The following is a 12,996-nucleotide window of genomic DNA, read 5'->3' as shown; positions in this document are numbered from 1 at the left end:
AGTATTAAATTCGTTTCCAATATTTAATTTGTTGCCACACAATGAGATTGAGTGATGTTTTAAAACATGTTTTGCTCGTCAATACACAGAAATCAAATATCTTAACTATATGAAGGTTCTTCAACCTTGACTGTTTTTAATATGTGTCACACGAAGTCAAATGTAACGCTTGTTTACTTCTAAATATCACAGAAACTGTTTTTGCATTACCCAGAGATCACTGATCGCCAAATGATCAACGGATGTGCAATTCGTTGTACAAAGTTGCGTCCTTTCGCCACGAGGCGCCATTCGCTTGACAGAGTTGCATTCTCTAGACATGAGGCGACACGCTGGTCGTAAGTTGTGATTTTCCCACAATAGGACCCTTGGACTGTCGCGTATCGTAAAGATTTGTAACGCGTCACTTAATACTATTCAGCGGACGCTCTCTGAGCTGGCGGGAATACGGCCAAAAGTGGCGTTAAATCAAACTTGCCCACTTACTCGGTCAATAATGAAGGCAACACCAATTTTGCAAATATGGTTTCCTTGAATACTTTTGAAAATACAAGACAGTTTTTTTGTGACTCTATTACATTCATGCCTTTCTGTTTGTTAAATATTTACTTACTATTAGTTACATGAAAGGTTTCAATAATAACTTCTGAAAGAAAACAGGGATTGCTACATAAATTCACTGCCAATAAAAACTTTACAATAGTTTTAAATCACGGTAGTTTAAAAATCACAAAAGGTATATGCATAAAGTAAAATGTCCTGAAAAGATCAAAATCTCAACGAAATCAACATTTAAAATGACAGACATACAGCATCCGATATTGGCATGAAAGTTGCCCGAATTGAGGTGGGGTAGCCATAGCAAGCGTTCAACGGACAAAGGACACATATACGCGCGTTCAAAGTTCAAAGACACGTCACATTAATAGCGTGTATGACCACACCCTGTTACAAGACACGAAAACACTCTCCCGCGCACAGAAAAGTAATTTTGTCTGATGACGTCACGTGGGATACGTCGCAATTCTTCTTGAAGGGCCTGGATCAGTTCTTGTCGGTTTGCTGAAGGATGAGGTCGCTGTCGAACACGAAGATGCATGACATCCGAGAGGTGTTGTATAAGGGACAAGTCTGGGGAGCGTGCAGGTCACGGAAACACGTTGACAGTGGTGGGTGGAAGGACGTTCTGTGCGATTCGGGCTGTAGAGGGCCTGGCGTTGTCAATGCTGATAAAAAGGACACCACGTGACAGCTGTTGTAGAAATGGTAGGATAACGGACGACGAATGTCATCCATGTAACGCCCACCTGTCAATTTTCCGTTAACGATGACTGGTGGTGTTCTCTGCTGCCCACAAATTCCTCCCCACACAATAACACCCCCATACCGCACGACATACTGAACGCAACATGCCGTTAGTTCTCCCCTTCGGCGGTAAACATAATGTCTTCCATCAGCTCTAAACAGACAGAAGCGGCTTTCATCAGTGAAGACGAACCTCTGCCAGTCATGTCGCTGCCAACGACGTCCGGGCCCATCTGATCTCTGACGACGATGTAGTGTTGTCAATAACTGTCCACTGTAAGGTCTGTGAGCCCATATTTCTTGAGCCAAGAGTCGCCTGGACACTGTCCGTCGATTAACCACATATCCTGAGGCGTATGCTGATGTCGTAACTGTCATGGATCGATTCCGGAGATGCAAAGTACGCCACCATCGGTCTTCATTTGGCGTAGTTACCCTGGGTCTGCCTGATTTTCGACTGTCCGATGTTTGGCTACCATCTGTATCCAACCCGCGTAGTTGGGGTGTCAGTGGTATTTCTGTGGTGTTTTTATCAGAATGGGTGGGTGACTGAAATGCCGTCATTATCATTTATATACCTTTTTGCATGTGTAGTTTCGGCTGCTTAAGCGGCACGTGTTTTTCACTTTCGCATGTTCTACAATCACTCTCTGGAGAGAGCATTGTTGTGTTTGGACGATGTGTTTTGCATTGAATTAGTTTTAACAGCAATTTCATTCACTGACTTCAATTCAATTACAATTTCAAGATCTTGTGCGGATAGGTAAAGAATAATGCTCCCACTTTTTACTATAGAATATTCCAGCTGTAGCACTGCGAGGGACGATAACAACTTCGATCATATGCCAAATGTACATGTGCAGAATCGAACCCAGGTTTTCGGGGATCCAACATGACCAATGGGAAACTCAAACTGCTCATTATTGATTAAAATTCAAGTTGCAAGTCATCGTCAAAACCTTCCAGGTTCGTACACATTACGTCAACACATACGGTCGTTATGCTGTGTAGTCGTTATTCTTACAAATAAATCAAGTTATGACTGTATCCACTGAGAGAAGTCAACAAGCGCCCAGACCAAACCGCGCTCAGCTGACATCGCACAAACGGCAATGTCTCTCACTTGCCAACATGTGTTACGTGAGCTGTCGGCTCTACATATTTCTTTCATGTCAGTCAATGGTATGGTTCGCACACAGGCCATGCGCGAAATAGGATTGTTCTTACCATGAGTATTCTTCTGGCTAATAGCATTAGCTGTCGGTCATACGCCTTCACGGGTGGACGAAGGGAAATGCAATGAGTTTTAGACCAGGGTCCTGCATTGAAATGGTACAGGACGTCTCCACATATGTATGCTATAATGCTTTCTCTGTCCGCATACATTCATCTAACATCTATTTGTTTCATACCATATAATACATGTTGTTAAAGTCGTGTTCATAATAAATACAAAATATATTGGTCTATATCTGGTTCTTCTTAATACAGTTAAATTTCAATGTCTATGCCGATTGATATGTCTGTTTCGCTCAACTGAGTCAATCAGTACCACTTTATAAGGATATAAATATTGTTTCCGGCCATTGATCTGATACATATTGTGATCGTTTATTATAGGGGTATTTAAAAGGAATAAAAAACACTATTTAGAATGGGTTGTAAAGGCTCATCTTATCATCGAAATATTTTGAGATTGTACGACTTCTCTTATTTTAGGGCATTTAATTCTTCCATCTTTAGTTTCAAATACTATTCGTGATCGTTTCATTTTGTCCAGCTAATTTCCCCCACAAGAATTTGAAACATGTTGTTTGAAATTTATCAATTATTGTTTGGGGGTTATTTGGAATAGGTGGTTAAGGTTTGACAGAACTAGTGATTAATAATAGTATTTCAACCAAAAGTTGTTAGATGTCTTATTGACCATATTGACGTTAGCGTTTCACATTGCTTGAACCTGTTTTCTTAGTTAATATGCACCACATCATCCAGATCATGACAGATTTGTATGCACAATAACTCAAAAGGTTACTCTTATCATTTTCGATCTCTTCTTCGAACCTATCAATATCAATTTTGTCTTATCTGTGTTTACATTTAAACCTGAGAAGCGCGCGAAGAATGTCAATTCATGCAAAACGGCGTAGAGGCATGGTTCAGAATCATCAAGCGAGCAGACTGTGTCGTCTGCATTGTGCCAGAAGATACTCAATGTCACCAATTCTAATTCCCTTTTTCGCTGGTTATTTCTTGTCAGTATTTCAACGCATAGCATGAATAGATCAAGTGATAAGGGATCTCATTGACGGCATCCTCTATATATGTCAAAGAATGCGGAACCAAAACCATTCACAAGAACTCCTGATTGTATTCCATTTAACAATGTATACTCTTCAAAAAAAGAAGTGCAAAGCCAGACTTGTGTGAGTAAATGGCCCTTTTGCTAATGCACTGGGTGCGAGTTTTTTTCGATTCGAGCGTGTTTCCCGACTAATGGTTTGCATTTCCTTGTTGTGATCATTTAGATCCGGGAAAATTGTCATTGACACATTTAAAAGCCTCTTCACTTTGCACCTCTTGGTCCGCTAACTTTGCTTTTATGGCCAAACATATCCGTATTGCGTTTCTTTTTTTTGAAGAGTATAGGTATCCATTGTTTCATTGATTATCAAAAGCCAAAGTAACTCAGTGTTTTGTTTATTTAAGTCCAATCGACAGTATAGAAAGCTTTATCATAATCGATCAACAGTATATTGACTAAGATCGTCTAGTCTAGTGTAGTCTAGTGACCATGACTTTGCTGACAGCCTATGCACTTTCTGTAAAGAAGACTTAGATGATGAATACCATGCACTATTTATATGTTCAGCTTATAATAACTTAAGGATAAGGTATTTGCCCTCGCATTATTATCAATATCCTACCCTGCACAAGTTTGTATTGTTACTCACAACAAATGACGACAACATTTTATTTCAGCTAGCTCTTTATTTAGATAAAATGTTTAAACTTAGAAATTCCAAAGCCAATATTAACTGAAGCGCTCTGCCACAATATGTCAAATATTATCCCACCATCTGTACTATTGGCCTCATGGCCAGACTAAACGAAATATATTCTGTTCTGTTCTTTCTTAATACGTATATCTATCACAGATTGTATTCCACGTGATATGGCTATAGAAGCAACCTTGTAGAAAACCGATAATAATGATATGTGACGCCAAGTTTTTGGATATTGTTTTGGTTTATTACATTTAGGTACACGCGTAATTAGTCCTCTTTTTGTGTTTGTTTGTTTGTTATTTAACGTCGCACTCAGTATATGGGATACGATGACATGCATCAACCAAGTCAGCGAACCTGACCACCCGATCCCGATAGTCGCCTCTAACGACAATCACAGTCGCATTTTGCGGCAAGCATGGGTTGCTCGTTTTTGTGAGATGAATTATTCACCCAGGTTGTTATACAAAACTGAAATATCTTATTAAATGTTTAACAATACCATTCCAGAAGAATTCCGCAGTAAATCAATCCAGTCCTGGACTTTTCTCATTTTTCACAAATTTAACTACTTCGAGGACTTCATCACAATTCGTGACCAGTTCTCCTTCAATTTTGTGAGACAACTCATCAGATAGTTTTGGAACTTTAAATTTACCAAGCGGGGATTCCGACTGAATACTTGACACGTCATGTTCAGGGTAGAGTTTACCATTAAACCTTCTTACTCCTTTGTTCTACAAATATAACCTTGGTTTTCTTCCATTCGATTTATCGATTTATTGAGGTAGTTTCTAGATTCTAAACTTAGATAATATTTGTATGTTTCTTGGCCATGTTCCATTCATTTTGCATTACATCTAACCGTTATTCCCTGAGTTCCAATTTTAATTATTTTTTTCTAATTCCTTAATGAGAGATTCTAAACATTGTCAGTCTGGTATCGATGACACCATTTCCTCACTTTGTTGTGTAATTTATGTTTTATGTTCATTTCTAAAGTTTCACGTGTTCTTTTCTGATACGATGAATATTGTTTAGTTTAACCCCGGATCAGTGGTATGGTCATGTCCCATAGGAGAAGGTCGTTCATTGAGAAGTTCCCTTCTTTACTTTTCTCTACTGTTTAATAGTTTCCTTGATAATTTATTTTACTAACTCAACGTACTTTTTGTCTTTGAGAAGTGAATCGTCAAATTTCCAAAAACCGTTCCTTCGCTGCAATTCGGAGTCTAAATTTCAAAGATATTGGATAATGATGAGATACAAGAAAAGAATCGAATCGAGCTTAAATTTAAGGAAGGGTGGGTTGTCTCCATGTGTATCGATTAGCAAACGGGTTCAGTACCCTACCAGCGTCTACTAAGGCTATTTCAGATTTACCTTTCAGTCCCCCTTCTCGTGCTTTCGGGTGATTTACATTTTGATAGTTATACATATCTAGCGAGTAGTTTTGAATGATATTCCAATCCCCAGACAGGATAATGTGATCACTTGTCGAAGATCTATAGTGTTGTCAATTTCATCCTAGAGATCAGGATCATCATGGTTGGGTCCATATGATATTAACACCAAGTTTATAGTCAATAATCTCAACTTCCATTATAAGCATGTTACCTTTTTCATCACATTGTATTTTTTCATATTTGAAGTCAAAGTTACTTGCACAAAATTAAAATTGCTATACATCTGGCATTGCTTTTGAACGAGCGGAAATAACATAGATTATTGCCTCATTTTTTCCTTATTGTTTGTTCCATGTTTTTTTATGGTACCATGTACATCCTGTAAACGGTAATCTGTGCCTTCTTTTTCTCAAGAGAAGTGAACATTTCTCAACGCTTATTTCTATCATGTATGCCCCTACAATTTTAATTGTTATACTTCATTATATAATCAGTATACTTTAATATTCTCTACATTACGTTGGGGTATGTAGACAGTGCTTGTGAATAAAATGTGCAGTTGAAAACAACGATCTCAATCTTTGTAAGATTAGATTCGCTACCGATTTCATATCTGGAACACATGATTTGAAGAGAAATACTTAGATTTCATTCCATCTACGATTTGTATGGAGTATAGGTTTTATGCAACATAGTAAAAGATGCATAAAAGTGAAATTATACAGAAACATTTTCAGTAAGGCTATGCCTTCCCACGGCTTAAAAAAGGATGAATAACATAAAGCTTCTAAATGAACTTATAAGTAAGCACAACCGCTAATTACATGCGTGAAAATATTTTACATCAAAACGAATGTTTTAACATGGTTAAGCCTAGATCAATAGTATGTGCCATGCACATTACATTTTCTTGGATTTGAGGAGAATACATACGTTTCAATCAAGGTTATATTATACAGATCCAAGTAAGCCATTATGTATACTTACTTTTTGTACTCCATATAACTTGGTAATCCATGAACACGTAAAAAAACAGAAGAGAATCACTAATACACACCACACACTGTGTGAAATCTTCCCTCTCATCGCTGGCGTCTTAGGCCATATGGTTGCACTCAGTGACCCGCGATTCACGTCTATAACGTGCATACTAAAAATAGCACTGAGTTTATCAAGTACAACTTTTCATATTTCCATTATAGACACACGAATAAATGGTATTAGAATGAACGAATCAAAATACATTTCTCATAACATAGGCGTTATAAGCTTCTGAAGCTGTAAAAGCATCTTGCAGTTTTTCAGTCATATCGTTCATAAAGAAGGGGCTCTCACACTTTGCCGAGTTGCGTCCCGAGCCGACTCGGGGGTCCTCGTATGGAGCTCGTAGCGAGGTCGTACTAAACTCTGGGTAACTCGGGATACCTCGTACTGATCTACGAGAGTTTTGGAACTGCTCAAGTCGGGCCGCAATCCAACTCCTAGTAAACTCGTAACAAACTCGTAACACACTCGTCCTACTCATAGTACCCTCGTGGCGACCTCGTGGTGCTCGTACAGAACTCGTATGAGCATCGTCTGAAAAAGTTATGGCCGAGTTGACCGAGTCTAATACGAGCTGTACGGGTGTAATTCCCGCCGAATTATTTAGCAGCTCGTAGCCAAGTCGTACCAAAGTCGTACCAAACTCGCACAGCTCGTATCGAGATCGCTGTGCTCGTATGCAACTCTTAATAGACTCCTATTAGACTCCTATTGGATTCCTATGGGAATCGTAACACACTCGTAGCGTACTCTTAGCGTACTCGTATGATATTAGTATATATGTAGCCTCGGCAACCACCTCCGCAAAGTGTGAGAGCTGCTGAAGCAGTGTCAAATTCTTAGCTTTTGGCCCTCTTTCATAAGGTATTCAACGGATGTGTCTATGGTGTCAAAGAACAAGTTTAACGGTACAAATTCAACCCTCATGCTAACACTGACTCAGTGATCAATCACATATAAATAGTTCAATGACAATACAGTATCCACTATTTTGTTTAAACAGGGAACTGCGCGCAGCCTTATCTCTGTCCATTATGATGATACACTGGATTGTGACAGGTGTATTTCATTTCATCTTGTTCCTCTAAAGATCTCGTTTTAAACTTCATTAACCGATCTTTGTTTCCTTCCTGTCAGTACTTCTCTTGTTTTATTGCTATTCCTTTTTCTTCCTAATTTATTGATCTCTTTCAACATGCACACAGACGAAAAGTGTCAGTCGGATGAACTGTACCCCAAGTTGTTGAGAATATTTTACGAAGCTTCAGCTACTTCTGATACAGTTAAAAGGTTAATCGCAGATAAGCCTATCTATGACACTCAAGTTTGAGCTCCTACCCAATGGTTAACGCCTTTTACTTTTAATCAATATTCTATTTTTTCCTTACCAACTCTATTTTTACCCCCCAATTCTTTACTTTTCTCCCCACGATGCCCATACACATGCATTATATGCAAAGCATGCATCGAATTGACGAATGTTGGTGCTTTATCAATGAATTCTAGGGTCTCCAATCAGATCACATAAAACATAGAGACATTGTGAATGTTATAACAAAAAGAAAATCATGTATGATATTTCTCTAGGAAACCACAGTACAGTAGGAAATGAGCAAGGTTCCCACGGAACCAGTAATAGTGCCAGTACAATGATTTTAATTTAATAATAAATGAATTATACGAAAATATTTCTGATCCAAACGGTCGTTTGATTTCATCAGATATAACGATAGAAAATATTCGCTTTTCGGTTGTTAACATATGCGGACCCCACGAAGATTCTGTATTTTTCAGGGGCGGTCGGGTAGCCTAGTGGTTAAAGCGTTTGCTCGTCACGCCGATTCCCGACATGGGTACAATGTGTGAAGCCCATTTCAGGTGATCCCCACCCCACCACGGGATATTGCTGGAATCTGCTAAAAGCGGCGTAAAACCATACTCACTCACTATATATTTTCATGACTTTGATTCAGAGTTGGAGGGCAAGTAAAGTCAACATAGCACCTTTTCAGATTGTGATGCTTTATTGCATGCTCAATCACAAATGCTTGACCAAAACGTAATTTGAAAAACGGAAACAGCGTAAAAAGGCCGATAAAAACCACAGCCGAAATCGTTCCCCAAACGAAAAGTATATGTATAACGGCTAAGAATCACAAAATGCATTCACGAAGAGCAACCTCCATGTGGTGAGTGCTGGGTAAATTAAAATGTTGAATGAAATAAAGTAAAAGAGGGTATCAAGCATCTTGAGTTATTTCTTTTGTCTATAATAAGACAAGTCCATTTTCATGACAGGGGTTAATTACCTGATTAACATGTACAACCAGATATGACATTGTTATTTTAAGGTGTCTCACAACTGGGCTGTCTTACTAATAGGAGGAGACCAAGTAAACATATGGGATGGGGTGATAATTGCTGAATGAGTACATAGTAGGCGGATGGGATGAAACAGCCTTGATCTCATTGTTTGGGGATGGTTTTAATACTTCATGTCGTGGTAAAAATATGCATACTATTGAACGACAATTACGTTGGTGTCTAAATACAATTCATAAATGGTCACTTGAGATGGGCTTTAAATTTCACAGACCAAGACCAATTGTACACATTTCGGTCGAAAATATTAACCCCACAAAGGCCCCGAAACTTTTTAGATGGCACTCAAATGACTGTAAAAGAAGTCCAAATTTGGGATTAATTTCCGACCATCATTTTGTTTTTGCAAAATATTAAATATTTGAAGACAAAATGCCTAAAGGACCTTGATTTGTTAAAGGTCGTCTTAAATTCAGTAGGTAGGGGAATCAGACAACTCTCTTTCACATATGTAAATCTGAAATATTCTCTAACCTGGACTAAGGCGCCATTATGTATGATGGAGCAAGCAAGAGTAATTGAAAAAAAACTAGATTGACTCCACCATCAAGGACTAGGACTATATCGTGGTGCCTTTCGAGCATTTCCTGTTGACAGACTTTATGTGGTGGCTGATTAACCTTCCTTTAAACAACGCAATGTTTGTGAAGAAACTGTGTCGGAATAAACCAAAGCTGGTTCCTCCACATGGAATTCGGATCAAATCCAATATTATTGCTGCAAATCCGCTTTTATCTACCCCTCCCTGGCAGTTAGTAAGGCCAGGAGTGGACATTTCTCTAATACGCTTTATGAAATCTATCACAAATCAACTGGTATATCAACAATGATATGCACAATTAAGAAATAAATCCGACACTCATCGTTTAATCTTGACTGGTGAATCCAGAAGGACGGTGGCAAAGTAGCAAGTGCCACTGTCGTTGGATCAAACCTTATACCAGACAATAGCTCTATTTTTACTGCTGCGACCAACAGCACTCAATCATTACCCGTTTATCCTAACAAAATCCAGAGTAACTCTGTCAAATGTGCACGCACTGACTAGTGATGTATAGCGTTTTGCTAAGTGCCAATGACCCCACAACGTTTTGAATGGACTATCCCTTTAAGAGTGGCACATACGGAGATGGTTCATGTATATCATTCAGCCTTAAGAATGTCACAGCAGTACCAACATAAGTGTAGGCAGATTGCAAAACAGTGCTCAAGAGATAAAACAGGTTAGTTTGTTTTCATACATCAGAAATGGTATATACCAAAACAGACGTTAGCCTTTAATTCTTATGGTCTCTAATGTGCGTGTGTCTGCAGAAAGCGGTAGCCTGTAAAGTTTTGTTACAACTTATTCAAAGGTTGTGCACCATAATCTGTGCAAACCTGGTGCAGTCATTGGTGATCGTTTTGGTTTATAACAGCAAGGATTATGTAAATTGTTGTCTTGACACAATTGTAGCAACATCAACGTCAACATTCAGCTTGCATTACCTTTTTGATTAATGGTAAAGGCACATCATGACATGTAAAAACATATTTCGATTTCAAAATACACAGGTCTTTCCTATAGTCTCTTGTGTAAAAAAACCCTCTTTGGTATCTGAGGTTTACCGTTCCAAGGGCGTCAATACATAAACCAAAATATGCGTCTTCAAACTTCAAGAACGGTACATGACGCGATATGTCATATACCTGTTTTGCAACGGCCATACTAGTGACATAGCCACTACCTGAACAATAATCAGGAAAGTATGGCTCAGGAAAGTCGTTGAAGGAAATAAATCCCTTCGATCTCTTGTCTCTAATCACTTGTCCATGTCCACATGATCCTATTACACCTGATTGCAAAAATATCTCATGTCGTTTGACTAGTCGTATCATTTCAGGCACATTAATCCACATGTCGTCATCTGTTTTCAGGACATATTTGGCACTGTCACAAAATAAGGAAGCCCATTTTAAACCCATGATGGTTTTGTATGTCAGATTGGTGTACGAGTCTCTGAAGTCCTCCATCAACATGTCTTTATGGCGCATTGCCTCAAGCTTAACGTGTTCCATTAACTGATCACGAAGAACTTCACCCAGTAGGAAGACATAGCGCACATGTCCAGTATTGTTCCTGGAGATTGAAGCCCATGTTGCGCGTATGCCATTCCTTCTGTACACATTGTTGTGGCTTGTCAGGATGAGTATTAGAAGGTCAACGGAGTCATTATTCGTCTCGCCGCAGATGTCTTTATTTTGTATGAGATACATGAAGTCGTGTCTGAAACAGCTGTTACACCTAAACGGCCGAACTTGAGATCCAGATACAGACGTAGGTTCTTTGTTTGACTCCTCCGTGATGATCACAGGGTATGAAATGCCAACAGCTGCATCAGGTTGGCTTTCAGTGTCTGGTTCAGATAAGGCGTGATCGGTGCTAAAGGAGCTGAAGGTATTTTGAAATTGCCTGTGCTTGCTGCTCACAAGGCGTGTATTTGGCGAATATTTTCTCGTGATATCACTTTTCATCTTCAAAAATACATAACATATGTTTAAAAAACTAATAATTATAATCATGAGACACATCAAGTACTTCATGTTTTTCAGCCGCATCATTATCATCTTTTCTTGTCACATATTCATCTGGTGTACCTGTAATACAAAAACATTCTGTTTAGTTTTTCATGACACAAATATGTACATAACTTCAGTCACATAGGTTTTCTGTTGTCGACATTAAAGCATTGACTGGTGTTATTAGATATTGTTAAGCAGTTTAAGGTTTTGATATCAAATGCAATTTCAATAAGTTTCCACATACACCCGTATCCTTACTTTTACCCTCTTTGAATTGGTGTAAATATTCACTTATAGCTAATGCAGCAAAAGTACAACTCTTGGAGATAACGATAATTTGTACAACTGTCACTAATGCATATGTCTGTACCTCCTTCATGTTTGTAATTGGTCTCTCGTTAATGTCACTTGTTTTGAAGAAGGGGGAGTGACAGTTATACAAATTTTATAGTTACACACATTCACAGATGTCAATTACTAACTTACAGATGATTATTTTCTTTTTTAATGGTTCAGTACTAACACTGATAGGCAAAACACAGGCTTCACAAAAACAAAATTTAAATTCAAATTTCACTTTGTGTCAATTCATTTGAAAATATGCCTTAAAATAAGGAAATCCAAATTGTTTGGTATGGTCCTGACAAACCTGGACACATAACCGGGGCGAACAGGGATTCGAACCCACGATGACAGGTTTGTGGCGTCCTCAAGGGACGCAACCCTTCACAGCAAATTGCGGCGCCTTAAACGACTGGACCACTCGTGTCCCCGCCAATCCCAGAACAATAATCAGGGCAAAACGACTCAGGAAAGTCGTTGAATGGATCAAACAAATCTCTTTTCCTTATCACTTGTGCCTGTCCACATGCTCCTAATCACCTGAATGAACAAAACAGCTGATTGCTATTGACTAGTCTCAACAATTGTTTCATATTTATCCACATGTCATACAACACGTATTCAATAGTAATATTTCATCAGTCAGCGAGCTTGAAATGTCGATAAGAGCAAGTAAAAATTCCAACGGCTTCCAGATGACTTTTCAGTTGTTTGAATAATTGAAATGAATGTTGTATTACAGATACAACAGAAGAATCTGTGCCAAGAAGACTTGTTCTAACATAATATGGTGTTGCTACAGAATATGCAATTCTTGAAATGTCTGATGGTCATTCTTAAGTCTTTGAACATATGTTATTTACTTTTGATGTTCAAATATGACCCAAATATACATAATGTTAGCAGAAGGCACAAACATTTTCAAATTAGGTACAGCAGCGAAGCCA

General features: G+C 38.5%; 1 protein-coding gene across 1 annotated transcript; it reads right to left on the bottom strand.

The window, feature by feature from the left end:
- Nucleotides 1-10,612: 10,612 nt before the first annotated feature.
- LOC139450772 (beta-1,3-galactosyltransferase 5-like) lies at nucleotides 10,613-11,743 on the bottom strand. Its single transcript, XM_071232602.1, has one exon. The coding sequence runs from the start codon at nucleotides 11,741-11,743 to the stop codon at nucleotides 10,613-10,615; it is 1,131 nt and encodes a 376-aa protein (XP_071088703.1).
- Nucleotides 11,744-12,996: the final 1,253 nt, after the last annotated feature.

This window comes from Haliotis cracherodii, unplaced genomic scaffold (genome assembly GCF_022045235.1).
Source record: "Haliotis cracherodii isolate W230 unplaced genomic scaffold, xgHalCrac1.p SCAF_8, whole genome shotgun sequence".
NCBI lineage: Eukaryota > Metazoa > Mollusca > Gastropoda > Lepetellida > Haliotidae > Haliotis > Haliotis cracherodii.
This window is presented reverse-complemented; position numbering and strand designations above follow the sequence as displayed.

Excerpts from the sequence above, each read along its gene's own strand:
- LOC139450772 (XM_071232602.1), bottom strand. The coding sequence starts at position 11,743 with ATGCGGCTGAAAAACATGAAGTACTTGATGTGTCTCATGATTATAATT.